This window comes from Alosa pseudoharengus, unplaced genomic scaffold (genome assembly GCF_046254945.1).
Source record: "Alosa pseudoharengus isolate Yale_2024_CS ecotype anadromous, Long Island Sound unplaced genomic scaffold, YU_APseudo_1.1 YU_APseudo_1.1_scf_4, whole genome shotgun sequence".
Lineage (NCBI taxonomy): Eukaryota > Metazoa > Chordata > Actinopteri > Clupeiformes > Clupeidae > Alosa > Alosa pseudoharengus.
Genome location: NW_027468774.1, coordinates 20,579,288 through 20,596,302, shown reverse-complemented (window position 1 = coordinate 20,596,302; position 17,015 = coordinate 20,579,288). Strand labels below are relative to the sequence as shown.

General features: G+C 45.9%; 2 protein-coding genes across 4 annotated transcripts in view; one reads left to right on the top strand and one right to left on the bottom strand.

Moving 5' to 3' along the window:
* The window catches only part of arhgap17b (Rho GTPase activating protein 17b), a 34,872-nt gene extending 25,098 nt beyond the window's left edge, over nt 1–9,774 (top strand). Inside the window, exons 14-21 of one of the 3 annotated variants that reach the window (XM_076265233.1) lie at nt 235–348; nt 573–664; nt 1,172–1,382; nt 2,743–3,009; nt 4,852–5,000; nt 5,336–5,785; nt 7,085–7,136; nt 8,059–8,168. In XM_076265233.1, the coding sequence (XP_076121348.1) occupies nt 235–348; nt 573–664; nt 1,172–1,382; nt 2,743–3,009; nt 4,852–5,000; nt 5,336–5,785; nt 7,085–7,092 (1,291 nt within the window). In that variant the 3' untranslated portion in view covers nt 7,093–7,136; nt 8,059–8,168. Of the gene's footprint in view, nt 1–234; nt 349–572; nt 665–1,171; nt 1,383–2,742; nt 3,010–4,851; nt 5,001–5,335; nt 5,786–7,084; nt 7,137–8,058 lie in introns of all 3 variants that reach the window. The other 2 variants (XM_076265232.1, XM_076265234.1) reach the window with 2 other exon arrangements.
* Nucleotides 9,775–10,514: 740 nt separating this feature from the next.
* On the bottom strand, nt 10,515–16,876 carry slc5a11 (solute carrier family 5 member 11). Its single transcript, XM_076266645.1, has 14 exons — nt 16,847–16,876; nt 16,628–16,732; nt 16,295–16,354; nt 15,953–16,057; nt 15,678–15,783; nt 15,391–15,471; nt 14,557–14,762; nt 14,049–14,184; nt 13,573–13,680; nt 13,190–13,340; nt 12,410–12,578; nt 11,866–12,081; nt 11,049–11,202; nt 10,515–10,744 (listed from the first exon to the last, which is right to left on the bottom strand). Exons 1-14 carry the CDS (start codon nt 16,859–16,861, stop codon nt 10,515–10,517), a joined length of 1,842 nt encoding a protein of 613 aa, XP_076122760.1. The 5' UTR covers nt 16,862–16,876.
* Between the last annotated feature and the right edge of the window lie 139 nt (nt 16,877–17,015).

Here is a 17,015-nt window from a genome sequence, read left to right as displayed (position 1 = left end):
CTCTTGTGAATCCTAGCTATTAAGTTAGAGTAGTCAAGGTATCAAGTGCATTAATTTCATGGCACATTGCAAGTTACTGCAGAGCAGATGTGAGAATCACTCCACAGCCAAATGTCATAGCTTCTTTATAAGTGTCTGAAGGGTTTGTCTAACAATTGATTCCCAGGCTAGAGTGTATATGTGGCTATTTGTGTAGTGTCTCACATAATTGTAAGAGTACATTTTTGTCCTCAGGTATTTGATTAAGTTCCTGGCTAAGCTTGCTCAGGATAGTGATGTCAACAAGATGACTCCCAGCAACATTGCCATAGTGTTGGGACCAAACCTCCTCTGGGCTAAAACTGAAGGGTAGGATTCTTTTCTCAGAGTACATGGAAAATATCAGTGATGAAGGATACCACACAGACAAAATCAAAATGTTGTGTGTGTGTGTGTGTGTGTGTGTGTGTGTGTGTGTGTGTGTGTGTGTTTGTGTCTGTCTGTCTGTCTGTCTGTCCACATACTGTCACCCATGGCTTGCAGTGTGTCGTCGCAGTCTCGGTCATGGCCTTCTCTGTCCTCTCTCCCCTCAGATCTCTGGCCGAGATGGCAGCAGCAACCTCGGTCCATGTGGTAACCATCATCGAGCCCATCATTCTGCACGCCGACTGGTTCTTCCCCGATGGTAGGACCCATCTGCCTCAGAAATCTCCCTTGAACTTTTCTCTCTTCTCTGTCCCATGGTGATTGCCCCACATGATGATTTATCATTGAGTGAAGCTATATTTTAAATCATTTGCATTTCTTTGTTTGCAATGTCTGCAATACTCATGTAATTCATTGCAAGGCCATCATCCTCACTCTTAGTTCCCTCTGTCCTCAAATTAACTTTGCCTTAGTGCCTGTCTGGCCAGACCTGTATGTGGTCACTGTATGCATGATGTAAGCCAGTGGGCACTGAGCTGTGTCGGTATGTAAATCGATCACTCTCAGATGGTTTGAGAGAAGTGCTAGCGACTAATGTTAGCACCCATTGGGTTTTAGCTAAGTTTTTTTCTCTTCCAGCCCTCTCTTATGTTAGCTTCCTTCCAAGCACACTCACTTCCCATGTCCAGCATTGTCGGTTCTCCTCCTGTGCCAGATGCTTCACGAGCATCTTAAGGCAACGCTGCGTTTCTCACTCTCTCCGCAGAGGTGGAGTTCAACGTGTCGGGCATGTTCACCGCGCCCTCGCACCCGACCGGCCACCCTGGTTCCCCCGGCCCCCTGGACCCCGAGGTGCCCCCCACCTTGGAGCGCCGGCGGCCAGGCAGCGTGACGGGGCCCCCCGAGGGCAGCGGCGGCGGAGGCGGCGGCAGCAGCAGCAGCAGCAGCAGCAGCAGCGAGAGCCAGCGCAAAGACAGGTACCCGTCCCAGCCGCGGCTGCGTAGGCAGGACTCGCAGCCCGCCGCCAGCGTCTCGGCGCTGTACACGGTGGCCAACGAGTCCATAGTCGTGCGAGAGACCCTCGCCTCCCCCGAGTCACACGTGTGACCTTTGACCGTTTGACCTCTTGACCTCTGTAAAAGAGAGGGTTTTGAAAAGAGAAAAAAGGATTTTTTGATGGCTTGTCTTGTTGATTGTGTCCTATCGACCACTGTAAACTACAATGAAACACAATAAAAATGGAGGTGTCTTTTACTCCCAGTTGCTGATGGCTATTGAAGAGAAATCATTAATTGTGGAAAGGTTTATGCGTGTCATATGCTGGGTCCACCATCAATATCGCTTTAAACTATGAAAGAGGTTCTTAGGCTTGGCCAAGCTCTGTTAGTGCAGGTGCTGGGTGCAGCCTACTGTACTGTAAATGATCAATGCAGTGCTTTATGAGGGTAGCACATATAGATGAATCATTGTTCTCATTGGTGAAGCAGATAAGTTGGCTAAATATTATTATATGTACCGTAGTAGACGTGTTTAAAAATAACCGGAATGATCGAAATGATCAAATGTGTCAGAAACTAGCATCCACGTCTTGAAGGAGTTCAAAGGTTGTGAAGTTCAGAGTAGTCATGTGGCCACTCAGCTGCTGTAAAGTCATAAATTCAAGCAAGTCAGAGAATCTTGCCATGTTCTGTATGCTGCATTTCTGTCAGTGTTACTTATTAAGTCAATACATATATCCAACCACAGACTTTTGATTATTTATTAATTGTTTTCTCATTAGTGATATAGAGATACAGATTCATTGAATAATCATGGTAAGAGACCACAGTTGTGTTATATAATGAGGTAGTGCCAATTTAAACTAATAGATGCCACTAAAGTAGGCCTCAAATGAAGAAGAACCATGATATGTATTTGGCTGTTACAAATGTCAACAGTGTCCCTCCCTTGATGCCCTATGTCCAGTTAAACCATAGATAAAGGCTCTCCTCCTACACTCTGCATATGTGTGAGTCTGTGCTGTGCTTGTGTCTGTGTTGCTGTCGTGGCAGGAGTAGTTGTGTGTCTCTTTCCCTCCCTCACCTTCCTCCCAGCCCTGTGGTGTCCTTCTCCCTCTCCGTCTTATCTTCTTCTGTGGGTGTGTTCTGTTGCTGTGGTTTGGGTGTGTGTACTGGCATGAGGTGTGTTTGTGTGTGTTTGTGTGTGTGTGTGTGTGTGTGTGTGTGTGTGTGTGTGTGTGTGTGTGTGTGTGTGTGTGTGTGTGTGTGTGTGTGTGTGTGTGTGTGTGTGTGTGTGTGTGTGTCCTCACTCACTCCCTCCCCCACCTCTCCTCTCTAGCCCCGCTAGCAAACAGCTTGAGTCCGTGCGTCGGGTCAGCAACTCAGTCCGAAAGCAGCCGCTCGCCTCGCCGCCCTTCCAGCCTCCGCTGCCCCCCTCCGCCGAGGAGGAGGCCGAGGTCAGCCATGCCCAGGCCGAGGCCTCCCCGCTGGGCTGGGAGGGCGGCCAGGCCGGCCCGTTGCTGTCCGCCGGGGCTCTAGCGCTTCAAGCTGTGCAGCAGCAGCTTCAGCAGCATCTCCAGCAGCAGACTGCTGAGCAGGAGAGCAGGTAAGGAGCTCCTGCCTGGCCCTGATTGGCCCTCTGGTGGTGATGATGGTGGTGGCGGCGGCGTCTCTTGATGGTCATCTGCCGCCAGGAGCGGAAAAGATAACGTGTCACTCCGGGTCCCCGTCCCCGTGACTTTCCAGAGCCACCCACTGTGGAAGTGCTGATAGTGGCTGAGTCATAACGTTTCCTCACGCTCCACATAGCGATCAGGCTCCAAATCATCCAAAAATACTGAACTCAGTAGCTCGCTAGCACTCTCTAGTTAACTTGCTGACAATGAAAGCAAGTGAAAAGGAGCCTGTTGTTTTAGCAATTGCTAGTAAAACATTTTTAGATCAGTGATGGTTTGGTTTATATCAAGAAAACATTGTATACCATCGTTTCCCAACCTTGGGGTCGGTACCCCATGTGGGGTCGCCTGAGATACTGGGTATCTTACAATTGACCAGTACATTACATTAAAATATACATACATTAAATAAAACATATTTTAAACCCCATGGTATCCAAGTATGGTTTTAAGTAACTAATCGGATCCATCATTACAATCTGGCTACGTGAAAATAAAGTAACACAGCCTGCATGAGATGTTTGATTTATGTAATCATACTTGATCAACGTTCTAAACAAAGTAGCAAAGCAACCAGATGCACAAAGCTAGCCAAAATAATTAGCTTGCTAGGACATTTGGGGAAAACCAAAGTACCACTTTCGACTGGGTGTTACAATAGAGATGTTGTGAATGATTGGGGTCACCAACATTTTGTGATCCAAATAAGGTCACCTTCCAAAAATGGTTGGCCCTCGTTGTCAAGATCCTACAGCATTGGTCCATTCTTCCCATGTAAATCCCTGGATGGATTAGTGGATGGATTAGATAGTTAGATGGATAGAATACTCAGACCCTCTTAAGAAGATCTCACATCATTGGTTATTTTAGTAGTACTTAACTCAGCCATGTCACGTGATATAGATTCGGTCGAGTCATTTCGTTTCTATCGACTTCTTTCACTCCTTCCTCCATTTGAATCCATTGTAATGAATAATCCATATTGTAATTTTAGTCATAGCATTTCACATGTCACAATATCCACATGAAGAACAAACATGTCACCCAGATTTGCTCAGATGCTTGTGAATGAATGCACCCAGTGGGTTGAAGATCATGAAATTCTGAATGGCAAGTGGCACAGCATTCACCAAGTCTCTCACCAGTGCTGCTCCTAGATGACCTCGTCCTCCTCTTCCTCCCAGCACCCGTCCTCCTCCTCCTCAGCTTTGGCTGCCTCACTGTAGCGCTGGTATCCACTTCCATTCACTTCCACTGTGTCCGCTGTACCTCTTGCTGCTGCTTTGTCTGTGTGCTTCACTAATTCTGTGTGTGGGTGTGGGTGGGGTGTGTGATTCGGTCTCCCATGACGTCCTCGTGTGCTCTGCCCCGTCACTCCACCCGTGTCTGAGTCACTTTTCCATCCCGCTCTGCTGTGGGGGCATGATGTGGGTTAGACTGCATGTCTGCTATGACTGACACTAGTGATCAAGCATGTCTGTCACTCAGGTCTTCTGCGTGGAAAATGCATACACGTCTGTCTAGGATAATCTAGTGACTCTCCAAGCACCTCTACTTTATTATGCTTGTATTTTATTGCCATCCATGAAGCGATAATGTCACACTGTTGTTATCATTGTAATCTGATGCATACTGTAAATACAGTGTGTGGGACTAACACTGACCCTAACACCCGTTTGCCGTGAAGCATGTCGTCTGACCAGTGTTGGTTCATGTTGATGGTGTGTGTATGGTTGACCACATGCTGTGTTGTGTCCTGCCTCGTCTTGTAGTGTGGGTAGTCGGGAGATGCCCGCCCCCAGCCCGGTGTCCACGCCACAACCCCAGAGGAACGGGCCGCCCGGAGGGACCCCGGGTCAGCTGAGCTTCGGGGCCCCAGCCGCCGGCTCCAAAGGGCCCAGCCCCGCACCGAACCGCAGAGGTGAGTGAGGCTGGTGGTGCGCAGGTCGTCTACTGTAGCACTGTATGCCTTTAAAATGAGCACATTGCAAATTACATTATTAAAAGAGGCCTTTTTGTGATGCATAAGATTCCAGTCAGCATCTTTGCTGATGTTTTATGACACATGATTGTATGAGATGCAGAGGATATTATATTTAGCTACTAAATGTTCCTTATGTTCAGCTATATCTTAGATGTGAATTTCAGTGAATTAATTGTTACATAGTAGCATGGAATTGTGAGGCACCATTAACTCCAGTGACGGTCACTTTGACTGTCTGTGTGTTTTGTCTGTCTGTCTGTCTGTGTGTACAGGTACAAAGAAGCAAGCCCCGGCTCCTCCCAAACCCTCCCAGACGGCCAGTAGTCAGCCCCCTCCGGCCTTGTCCACCCCTGCAGCCTTTCCATCCGTCACGCCCTGCAGACCCGCTCCCTCTCCCAACCCCTCCTCTGCCCCGAGCCCCGCCCCGCACCCTGTGGCCACACCCCGCCGCCAGGCCAGCATACAGGGCCCCTTCCAGTCCCCCAGCCACCCGCCCCCTCAGCCCCCACCGGGCGGCAGCAGCAGCAGTGCCGAGCCCGACCCCTCTCCCCCCAGAACCCCTACCCCGCCGGGCACTCCTCCCCATGATGGTGGCGGCCACCAGACCGGCTCGCTCCCCAGGCCCAAACCCGCTCCCAGGCCCAGACCTCGGCCCAGCGTGCCACCGCCACCAAACCCGCCTACCAATGGAGTCTGCGGTTCAGCTTCCAAGGTCATAACAGGTAAAGAAACTTAGTGATCTGTGTTTGTACTTTTAAGTATTAACATGATTGTGTATACTTGCATACTTACCAAAAATCAAAACATTCAAGAATTGAAACACAAAACACACATGCCACAATGTCACTTCTCCTTCTACCACAAACAGTCACATACTTAAACACGTACGTACACACACACACACACACACACACACACTCTCGAAAAGTTTGGAAAGATATTGTTGTGGACCCAGGACATGTTTTCACTTCTGCAGTCAGTACAGTCAAACCAGAGGCTTTCATAAATGGATCCAGCAGCAGGAGGTGTGAGTGTCAGGTTTCACTATCAGCCCCTCATCACTGACTGTACACTCTACTTACTCTGGACTCATTCTCCTTGCAGACCCTCTGAGCTAGAGAGCCTTGTGTGTGTACTGTATGTAGCACACTGACTGCCTGCACCAGGATTTCATTGGTATTACAGCTAAAGAGTTAAGTTATCTTTGTGCAAAGTTGGCAGTTCTAGACTGAGTCCACTCAAAAGCAACCTATTTATATAATGAAAGTTGTATTTTAACATTATATTGAGCCAAACTGATCGTAGAGTATTTGTGTCAGACATTCATCTAATTTTTTTCTTCCTTCTTGATCACATCCATGTACTCACTTAAAATGCTGAGAAATCACATCTACTAAACCACTATTATTTTCTGAAACAGTGGAAAACACTTACATAACTGTTATTCCTTCCCATTTCATAAGAATGATTATGAAGAGGCCTCGTTATTTAAAAAAACGTAGAGAATAAAGAGGGGCAGAGTAGACGGGCGTTCCCTTATAACCATACATCATTTATCTTTTGCATCACAACTCCTGTAAGCATGCCTTTCATGGTTAAAGATAATATCATGTGATGGGCTTCATGGAAGGATTTTGCATTGCCTTTCCAACGACCATGGAAAAGTGTCATCGTGCCAGAACCCCCACCCACCCTTTCTCCATCATTTAAAAGTTCTCCCTCTCCTCTTATCACATGACTCCCCTCCTATCAGTCTGCATGTGTATAGCACCACCTTCTCTCCTCCATCCTTCCATCCACCTCTCATAGCAGTAACACTATACAGCCATCTCCCCAGAGCTCAGCTCCACGCTTCTCTTGCGTGGCGCGTATCACACACAGCCGTGGCTGATTCGCTCCGATCACGTTTCCGCTGTGCTTGTAAAAGCTCCTGGGAGTTGGCCTGCTTTGACTCTGTGATGTCTCCCCCCCCCCCCTGTGTTGAGTGAAATGCATGACGTTGAACTGTTGCAATATTCCAGATGTGTGACCTACCGCACTGCCTCGAGAAGTGAGGCTCAATGGCAGGCTATGGTAAGGAGGAAACCAGGGTTAGCGCTCTGACTGCCTAGCGATGCTTGCATGCGTGCTTTTGCGTGGGAGCCAGGGTGAATGAGTGAGAGGGAGAGTATGAGAATGAGAATGAGAGTGATAGTAAGAGTGAGAGTATGAGAGCAAGAAAGAGAAAGGTGCCGGACTTGCTTTTACTAACTCTGCCTACATGTGTTATGTGCAATCTCATTGCCACAGGCTGTATGTGGGTGGCTAGTAAGTGCCTCAGAACCTGGCTAACTAACATCCCAACCCTGCTTGCATGAATGCACCATAGAGTATACACCATAGAGTATGCAATGTAGAGTATGCACTATAAAGTATGCAATGCAAGTATGCAATGCAAATACACACTTCAGCCCATGACACAAGATGGGGTTTGTGTATCAGGACCAGAATGATAATGATGCCATGGATTTTCTATTTTATGTTTAGAGCCAATTTTAAATCCATATATATTATGAATCTTAAGATTGTTTTCCTAATCCATGTTCTCCTCATTACAAGTACTGTATGTAGGTGTACCTCATGCTATTTGATCTGACCCTGGAGAACACTTACTTTTACATGAGTCTTTAGAGACTGTAGGAAAAGCTTTAAATGGGTCACATCAGTCCAGTCTACTTTGCCACTATGAGTATTAGTTCATTGATTGTGTGTTTCTATGAGTAGTGTATGCTACTGGTAGGCAGTGCACCTTCACATACAGTAACTGATCTGTCAAAGTAAGTGTTCTCTACCTTTATGAATGTAGTAAACCCAAAAAGAGGGGCTTAAAGTGGGCTTCAATTAAGGCATTTAGTGGCTGAATTCCTTCCACTACCATGGTGGCATGGCTAGATGAAGGGCTTGTCAATAACAGATATGTGTCAGTGGCCTGAGTGTTCTCATTATGCTCCCACAGAAGGGAATCTAAAGATGCTGGGGAGAGCGTTCATTCCTGACATCGCAATGGACGAGACGAGTCAGAGCCCTCCCCCAGAGCCTGAGCCCCAACCAGAAAGCACCGCCCTGTGACAGACTTGCGCTCTAGCCAATCACTGCTTCCCCTAAATCCCCATCAGAGAGAACCCAGCCAGTCCCGCACCACCACCGCATGTCCTATCCCAGCTGGAGTCCAGTGCCTGTACATGTTGCACACAGCGCTTAAGAAGCTCCCCTAAAGCCACCACTTCATCATCTGGATCCCTTCTGGTGGATGTGAATGTTGATATATCTGTAATTGTGTCTGAATGTGATATATCTGAATGTGTTCAGCTCATATACACACACACACACACACACACACACACACACTGAATTTCACTCTTGCCACTTGCCCTTGCCAGTTTCTTTCTTATTGGTATTAGCACGATCATTTTTCTGAGTGGCACCACTTTGTGTTGTGGTTTATTTTGCAGCTTGATGTTTTTAACTTTGTGCTTTTTTGAATGATGTATATTAAATATACATAGGTCTGTTGAACAGAAGAGTAAGGGAAAAGCAAAGCTAACCTGTGGCCACGTGAGTCAACTGCTTTACCCATCCTCCCATCCCACTGCTGCACTGTGAACACACACCCACAAACACACACTCATATGTACACACATATACACACACCTTTCAGTACATTCCACTCCTATTAAATGCTTGTAATATACACATTTTTACATTTTCATGAGATGGTGAAATATATTCAGAGTCCACATAAAGCCAAGCAAGTTTGTTTTCGTATTTAGATACAGGTCTGAGAAATTTACATTTTTAAAGTAAAGGTTATGAAAATGTTCTGAGCAATTTAGTTTATGGTTCCAGAAAGTGCACAGGGGTAATACGAGAAAAAGATATATCAAAGATTATGAATGTAATTTTTCCACTTGAATATGAAGCTGACATTTTGGTATATAATTACAAATTTGTCTTTTTATATTTGTTACTTGATTTTTTTTCTGTCTTGTGTATGTATGTATGTATTCAATTCAGTTTTGACGTTATCTATAGGAATCCTTCCCCTTTTGGGTTCTGATTTTGGTTAAAAATAAGATGTGGCCTAAATCATTTGTTATCCTTTTAAATGTGATGTTGAGTATTAGAAAAACATAATGTCACTCACACACCCTAAAGGCTGTTCTTACATTACTTTCAGTTTCATGGTTTGTATGGCTTCTATAGCCTACAGCAGTACATATCAGTATATGCCGTTGACATATTTAAGAACAATCAAGCGTCAATGTCATTATCACAGTCATACCGAGTCATGATTACAGTATCAGAAATGTCTGTTGTCCAACATCCGACCTTGTCTTTACTGGCAGAATTATGTGCAAAGTGTATGTTTGCACTTAAAAATGTAAATACTGGCAATGGCAGAACTGGTTATGCTAGTAGAAAAAAACTGATCTTCACACAGCTCAGTTGGAAAATGTGCATCATGTTTAATGCCAAAGAGATTCTCAGATATTCTGTCTATGCATACCTCTCAGTGCATTGATGTCATTCTGTCGTTTTTTTTTTTGAGCGTTTTGCTATGATTGCAATGGTAGTGACCAAAGCTGTTTTTTCAATCTTTTTCCATTCTATGCACATATAACCTGTTCAAATGCTTGAAAAGAAATCCAATAAAAGAATGTCATTCAAGTAATCACTGCTTAACTTTTAGTTAACCTGTTATGATATTATAAACTGCCTCAACTTTCTATAATAAGTTAAACAATTTAGGCAAACTGGGAGGTATTTACACTTAATGAAAACTTTCTGATGAAAAAACCTTGATCGTGCTACAGGTGAAAGTGCTACTCCTCCCTGATAGATGTGCTCTGTTTGTCTCTGTTTAATATCATCCCACTTGGAATCCCATTTAGCCAAGTTTGGGATATGGAAAAAGACTATTTGGCTCACAGTGCAAAACTGAAAGTGTTATTTGAAGGGTTGTTTGACTCAAGTTAAATCAGTTATCTGCAAGCTAATGAAATTTGAACAGTGGTATAGATTACACAATGATTGACATGTAATAAATAAAACGTGCATGGGTCATGGGGCACATGGCACATTACAAAGTTCATACTTACATTTTCACAGACTTTCACAGTCAATATTTATACACACATATGTTATTTGATCATCACATTTGTTGAGCTATGCCACCTACAGGCTGCTTTTCTCCTGTCTGCACAAGTAATGGTACATCGCTCATTTCTCAATCACATTGTGCATTTCTCACAAGGAGAATCACCAAAGTATGTAAATGACTTAAGAAAACCTTTGATATCCGTTGCAAACACAAAAGATACAGAGACGTCTTCAGACACACCACTTCTAACTCCAACCAAGCTGTTGGTGTCAACCCGTGGCGTGGTTATCAGCCTTTAGTAAACGGTCCGCTCAGGCCCAGTAGGCGATGAGGAAGACGGCGACAGACAGGCACACAATGAGGTTGGCGTCCACCACCCCCCTCATGCAGGGCTGCTCCTCCAGGGAGTTGATGATGGCGTCGGGTGGCGGGGGCGCTGGCGAGCCGTTCCCCTCAGGAGGTTTGTCCAGACCACAGAGCCAAAGGCAGGTCCTCTTCAGCCGAGAGGCGGCCGACACACTGGCCTGAGTGGACACAGAGGCTTTGGAGGAGAGAATGGGACGAGAGAGAGAGAGAGAGAGAGAGAGAAAAAGAAAGAGGGAGCAGAACAGATATATAGAGAGATATAGGAATGAGGGATGTCACAGGAGCTCTAGCTGTGCAGCCTATCCACCCTCTAAGATGTTTTAAATCACATGCAGTAACACTGCACACACTGAATTGCAGTTCTAAAAATAGGTGGTCTATTCATGAGTGTATTTCACAAACATATTTTTTTTAGTTCTGGCAAAACAAGTGAGGTATCAAAGTTCCCCTGCATCCCCCCTCCTCTTCCTCATCCGTACCTCGCTTGTCCTCATGCGGCGCTCCGTTCCCACTGGTCCCATGCACATGTTTCTCTGACCTGTCCTTCATCTCGGGCGCCTCCATGTCTGTGTGCGCTGGCTCCTCAGCCGCTTTCACCTCATCAAACCTGCTGAACCACGTCAGACGGCTGATCTAAAGGAAAGCAAAGGGACTGGTGTTGAGCCTACGCCTTGACCCAAAGTGACATACACACACTGGCCACAGCAGGCTCAAGATGCAAACTACCACTGCTCCACCACACGGACAGACATCAGGATCTGCATAGGACCCAACACAGACCATGTTCACACCTTATTTACAGGCCAACATAAGTTAGTGTTTATATAGATATTCTGGAAGAAAACATCAATGTATAGAATCGACAAGGAAAGAGCCCACGCCCTCTCATATCTCAGATGTGGGATGCGATGTGTGCAGTAAAGTGTACAGCCAGGTAGACACTGTGTGTTTTTTTTCAGTTGCATACAATATGGCAACTCACACAACGTGTTTCAATTGGACGTGAGTTCTAAGCTTACACTGTGAGCCTACGTTCGACTGCTCACACTGCAAGACAAATTGGAACATTTCTGACAGATGTTAGAAATCCACTCCGATCAGAGCTGGAGCGTTGATTGTGATGTCTTCTAGTCCAGTGGTTCTCAAAGTGTGGGGCAGGCCCCATTAGTGGGGAATAGTAGAGACATGACAGGTGGGTTTGGCCCTAAAATTGTGTCAAAGTCGCACAGTGTCTGCTTGGCATTAGGGCTGAATGTTTGGGACATGTGAGGATATCTTTGCCCTCCGCCACCTCACCTGTTCAGGCGTTGGCTCCTCAGTGGCCAGACTCACACACACCACGATGACCATGGTTATGACCGACAGCATCATGGAGAAGTACAGATAGTGGACATTTTTGACCACCGCCGGGCGGGTGTCATCCTCAAAGCACAGGGGCGCGGGGTAGACAAAGTCCAGAATCATCCGCACACTGCCAATAATCAAGCCCACCAGGAGACCCCAGAATGCACCCTGGGAGTGGGGTGGGCATCAGAGAAACAAGATTTTTTTCATTACTCTATCTAGAATATTTCCATGTGTATTGAGTGCGAAGCTGTCTTCTGCTGACACTGGCTTATCAGTTGCACTTCAAGTTGCATCAGAAAGGGATTTTATCCAATGTGCTGAGATGGATTTTCAAAACATTCTCACTGGTTATAGCTACGATAGCCCATGACCAAAGAATATATAGAGTATTTAGAGTGAATTGCCACTACAATACAACAATGGAGTAAAATAATTAAGCAATTATATGACAATACCCAACAAACACACTGCCGGCAGTGAGCCCCCATAGTACCTTCTCATTGGTCCTCTTCCAGAAGCAGCCGGCAATGAAGACCACGGAGACGGGGGGCTGCAGGAACGTGCTGATGGCCTGGATGTATATGAAGAGCTGACCGCCCTGACTGGCCTGGACCAGAGGGATCCACATCACGGACACAACAACCAGCACCAGCACAAATACTCTACAAAGAAACAGACAGACAGACACACACACACACACACACACACACACACACACCCACGCACACACACAAACACACATGCACGCACACACACGCAAACACAGAGAGAGAGAGAGGGAGATAGAAAGAGAGTACACATGCCCAGGCACACAAAAACACTCATAAACACAAAAGCACACAAAAGCATGTGCACATATACTCAAAGCGCCTCAAAGTAACACGTCAATAAATTAATGAAATTCAATCATTAACCCTAAACCCCCTGACCCTGTATTTTTGCATCCTTCAGCACATCCATGTCTTTCACTTAAACTTGTTCATCTCAGATATTCATACATAAAGTTAGCAACCTTAAGAGAGTAAGCTATGAGGCTGATAACATTACCCCAGTACTTGTGTGGTAATAAAAATCCTCTTTTATTCTTTTCTGTGCATATTTCGCCAGTAAATGTGTAAAAAGTGCCCTTAACCTGATGGCCAACCACTCACACTCTTATTAAGTATCCACTGAGGTACACTATCACAGCTGCTGCAGTGTGTGAATGAGCCTTTCTGTGTGACTGGGTGCCGGGCTGGAGTGCTCCAGAGTGGGGCTGAGCAATGTGCCCTACCTGCCCACGATCATTAGCTCCCACTCGGACGCCCGCTTGCGGATGTGCCGCCACAGGTCCATGGTGAAGATGGTGCTAGAGCTGTTGAAGATGGAGGTCAGGGAGGACATAAGAGCAGCGAGCATGACCGCCATCATCAGGCCTCTTAGACCTAACACACACATGAGTGCCCACACACACACACACACACACACACACACACACACACACACACACACACACACACACACACAGAGAGAAGGTGAGCGAGAGGAAGAAAACAGTTTAAGACTATTTCTGGTCTGGTCTGGTGCAAATATGTATGTATTGTGTGTATGTGTGTCTGTGTGTGTGTGTCTGTGTGTGTGTGTGTTAACATGTTTGTATGTATTGGGCGCACTTACCACTGGGAAGCAGCTCCATCACAAGCTTGGGATAGGCAATGTCTGAGCAGCCCACTGGGTTCCCACACACCGCCTTACACACGTCTGGGTCTGCACACCCCACCTCATCTACACACACACAAACACACACACACACACACACACACACACACACACACACACACACACACACACACACACACACACACACACACACACACACACACAAAGAATAGGCCAGGGTTTGGACCTTCAGATTGTGAAATAGTTGCAAATGACAACAGATGACCAACAAGAGGCTAATTATAGTAGACCTGGGAAATCCTCAACATATGAGATCTATTCACATGCTGTCAGCTATAAAGTCCTCATATCACAGTAGCAATTAGCCAACTGGCACCGAGTACAGAGCACATTGCTATCCACATCAGAGCAGAAATGTCTCCACGGATAAAATGTGATTGCAGGTGCAGATAAGAGCAGGTGGGAATGCTCACCTGTGAAGAGTATTCTGCTGATCATGCCTGGCAGCACCATCATGAAAAAGGGCAGGACCTTCAGGTATGCCGCCAGCAGAGAGCCGCCTTTAGCATGGATCAGGTTCTTAGCCGCCAGGGAGCGCTGGACTATAACCTGGATCCAAATCACACCTTCTCATTACAGTTTGATCTGTGGCTAAATTTAATTTCATTTCATTTTAATTTATTGTGCTTATAGAGCGCCAAAACATTACACATGTATCATGGCGCTTTACAGAATGTAGGCAATCAGAGAAAAAAAAAATAGAATAGAAAATAGAAATAGAATCAAGTGAAAGTGCTATCATCAATTGAAATCAATGTGATTCTTCAGGCTTTCATTATTTCATTATTTCAAATGCTTAAAACATCTGAATCAGTGAGTCATGTGTGTTGTGTCGTGTCGTGCCGTGTCATATTGTATTGTATGCGTATTATCCCTTCAAAATAAACAAACAAATCATCTATCCTGACGTTGTAGAGTCACCTGGTCAGTGCACCAGTACCACATGGATGGGATGGTCATGCCCACGATGACCCCTGGCCACGGGAGGTCAGAGGTGATGGGGTGGCGGAACAGGTGGAAGGCGTCCTCCCGCGGGATTCCACAGGTGGTGTTGGGCTCCCTGATGGAGGGGATGGCAGAGTGGTAGCCATCCAGGAGGGCCTGCCAACCCCCCACCTCCGCAAAACCTCCACAAACACACACATACACACACACACCACACACACACACACACACACACACACACACACACACACACACACACACACACACACACACACACACACACACACACACACACACACACACACACACACACACACACACACACACACACACACACACACACACACACACACACACACACACACACACACACACACACACAGGGCTTGAGTTAAAATGTTACCATAGTGGCACTGCGCCTAGGGCATGCTTTCTAAAGAAAAATGATTCAGCAATCTGTTACACAAATGATTACATCCAAATGTTGCATTAAAATGTTACCACCAGCAATGAGCGTAAGGCATGCTCTCTAAGGGAAAAAATGATTCATGAGTCTAATACAAAGGATTACTTCCAAACAACACTGGCTTGTCACTTTCTAGTAGGCAAGAGTTGAATAGTAAAAATGTGCATAGTAGGGTCTATTAGGAGGTTCAGGTTCAAGCTGGGCTCTGTAAAGTGCCTTTAAACACATATTCATATGTTATGCCACAATATGAACAAAACTGAGCTGAGTTTAAATTAATTGAATTGAAGTCTATTTACAGCTTGGCAGGTAACTCCATGTGAATGCATTTCAATGACACTCACTGAAGACCATTAGTGTCAAGGCTCCCACCAGCATGATGAGAGTCTGGACAGCGTCTGTGTAGATCACTGCTGCAAGGCCACCTGAAACATCACAGAACACCAAGTAATGGACCGGCATCTGCTGAGCTCCAACCAGAGAGGTTACTAAGCTCAAGAGTTACACCACTTTTCTTTTGGAGACAGTCAGTGTAATACTAGAGGACACAGTCAGGGTGATACTAGAGGGGACAGTCAGGGTGATACCAGAGAGGACAGTCAGGAGAGGGTGCTTGTAGTAGGCCACACACCTGCCACCGTGTAGAGAGCTGTGATACTGAGGAGCACCACCACTGCCAGGTAGATGTTCCACTGGAGGGCCAACTGGATGAACACGGCGCCCGCATACATGTCCACCTGCAGACCCCAGAGGTCAAACACAGGACCCGCTCAGACTCCCATCACAAGCACAGACCACATCTACTACAGCATGTGCAACTCTTATGTATTAAATGTACTGCTGAATCTGTATACTGTATGAATCAAAAGCTTGTGACATGGATTTGTTTGACCTTGCTTTACTCACCGATATTTTTGTGAAGATATAAATGAATAAGTACAAAACAGCAATAAATAACTGTATTCTCTTTCCCCCAAATCTCCTCTGTAGGTATTCAGGCATGGTGGTGACCTGTCAATAGAAACAGCATAAAAACCTATCTGAATGCCCTGAAGACACTAGAGGATGCTAATAGGTAAAGTGATGGCTGCCATGTGTAAGGAGGATAACAGACAGCGTGTGAGTGTGTGTGTGTATGCGTGTGTGTGCGTGCGTGTGTGTGTGTGTGTGTGTGCGTGTGCGTGCGCCTGCACCTGTGCGCGTGTGTGTCTGTGTGTGTGTGTGTGTGTGTGTACTTCAATCCCTTACCCCAGAGGCCACATAGATGGGTAGGTAGAGCCAACCCAGGAGTAGCACCATCAGCAACCCCTTAGAGATAAGATGCATGTGCATATGTAACATTAAGATGACAATATAGCTAGCCAGCTACAGAAAATATGCATGTAGCTCATCAGTTAGTACAATACAATACAATACAATACAATACAATACAATACAATACAATACAATACAATACTATAATACAATACAATACAATACAAAACCCCAATACACTCAAAACACCCAGCAGAACATTTGCAGAACACAACTATAATCTGCAAGGATACACATCGTCCTGTGACTCCATGATGATCTACTCACATTCCACTCGTAGGCCACAGCACCGATGCCAGCAGCAGCCCCTGAGCCTGCCAGGCCAATAAAGTGGCCACTGCCCACGTTACTGGCAAACAGGGAGGCTCCTACCTGCACAGGGGACACACAGAGGCCATGGAGGATGTCTGAGTACTGGGCCATGTGAGGCCTTTTACTTCTATTCACTTCACTCTAACTGGGAGCAGTTATGTTTGATATACTCACTGGCCACCATGTCATGTTTTTGCCGGCAAGGAAATACCCATTAACGGTGCCTCGTTTAGTCTTCCACATTGACTAAATTAGAGGAGAAGAGAGTGAGGGATGCAGGACACAACTGCGTTCAACACTCCTTATTGATGTTATTTTATTCCTTATTTTTTAAAATCCACAG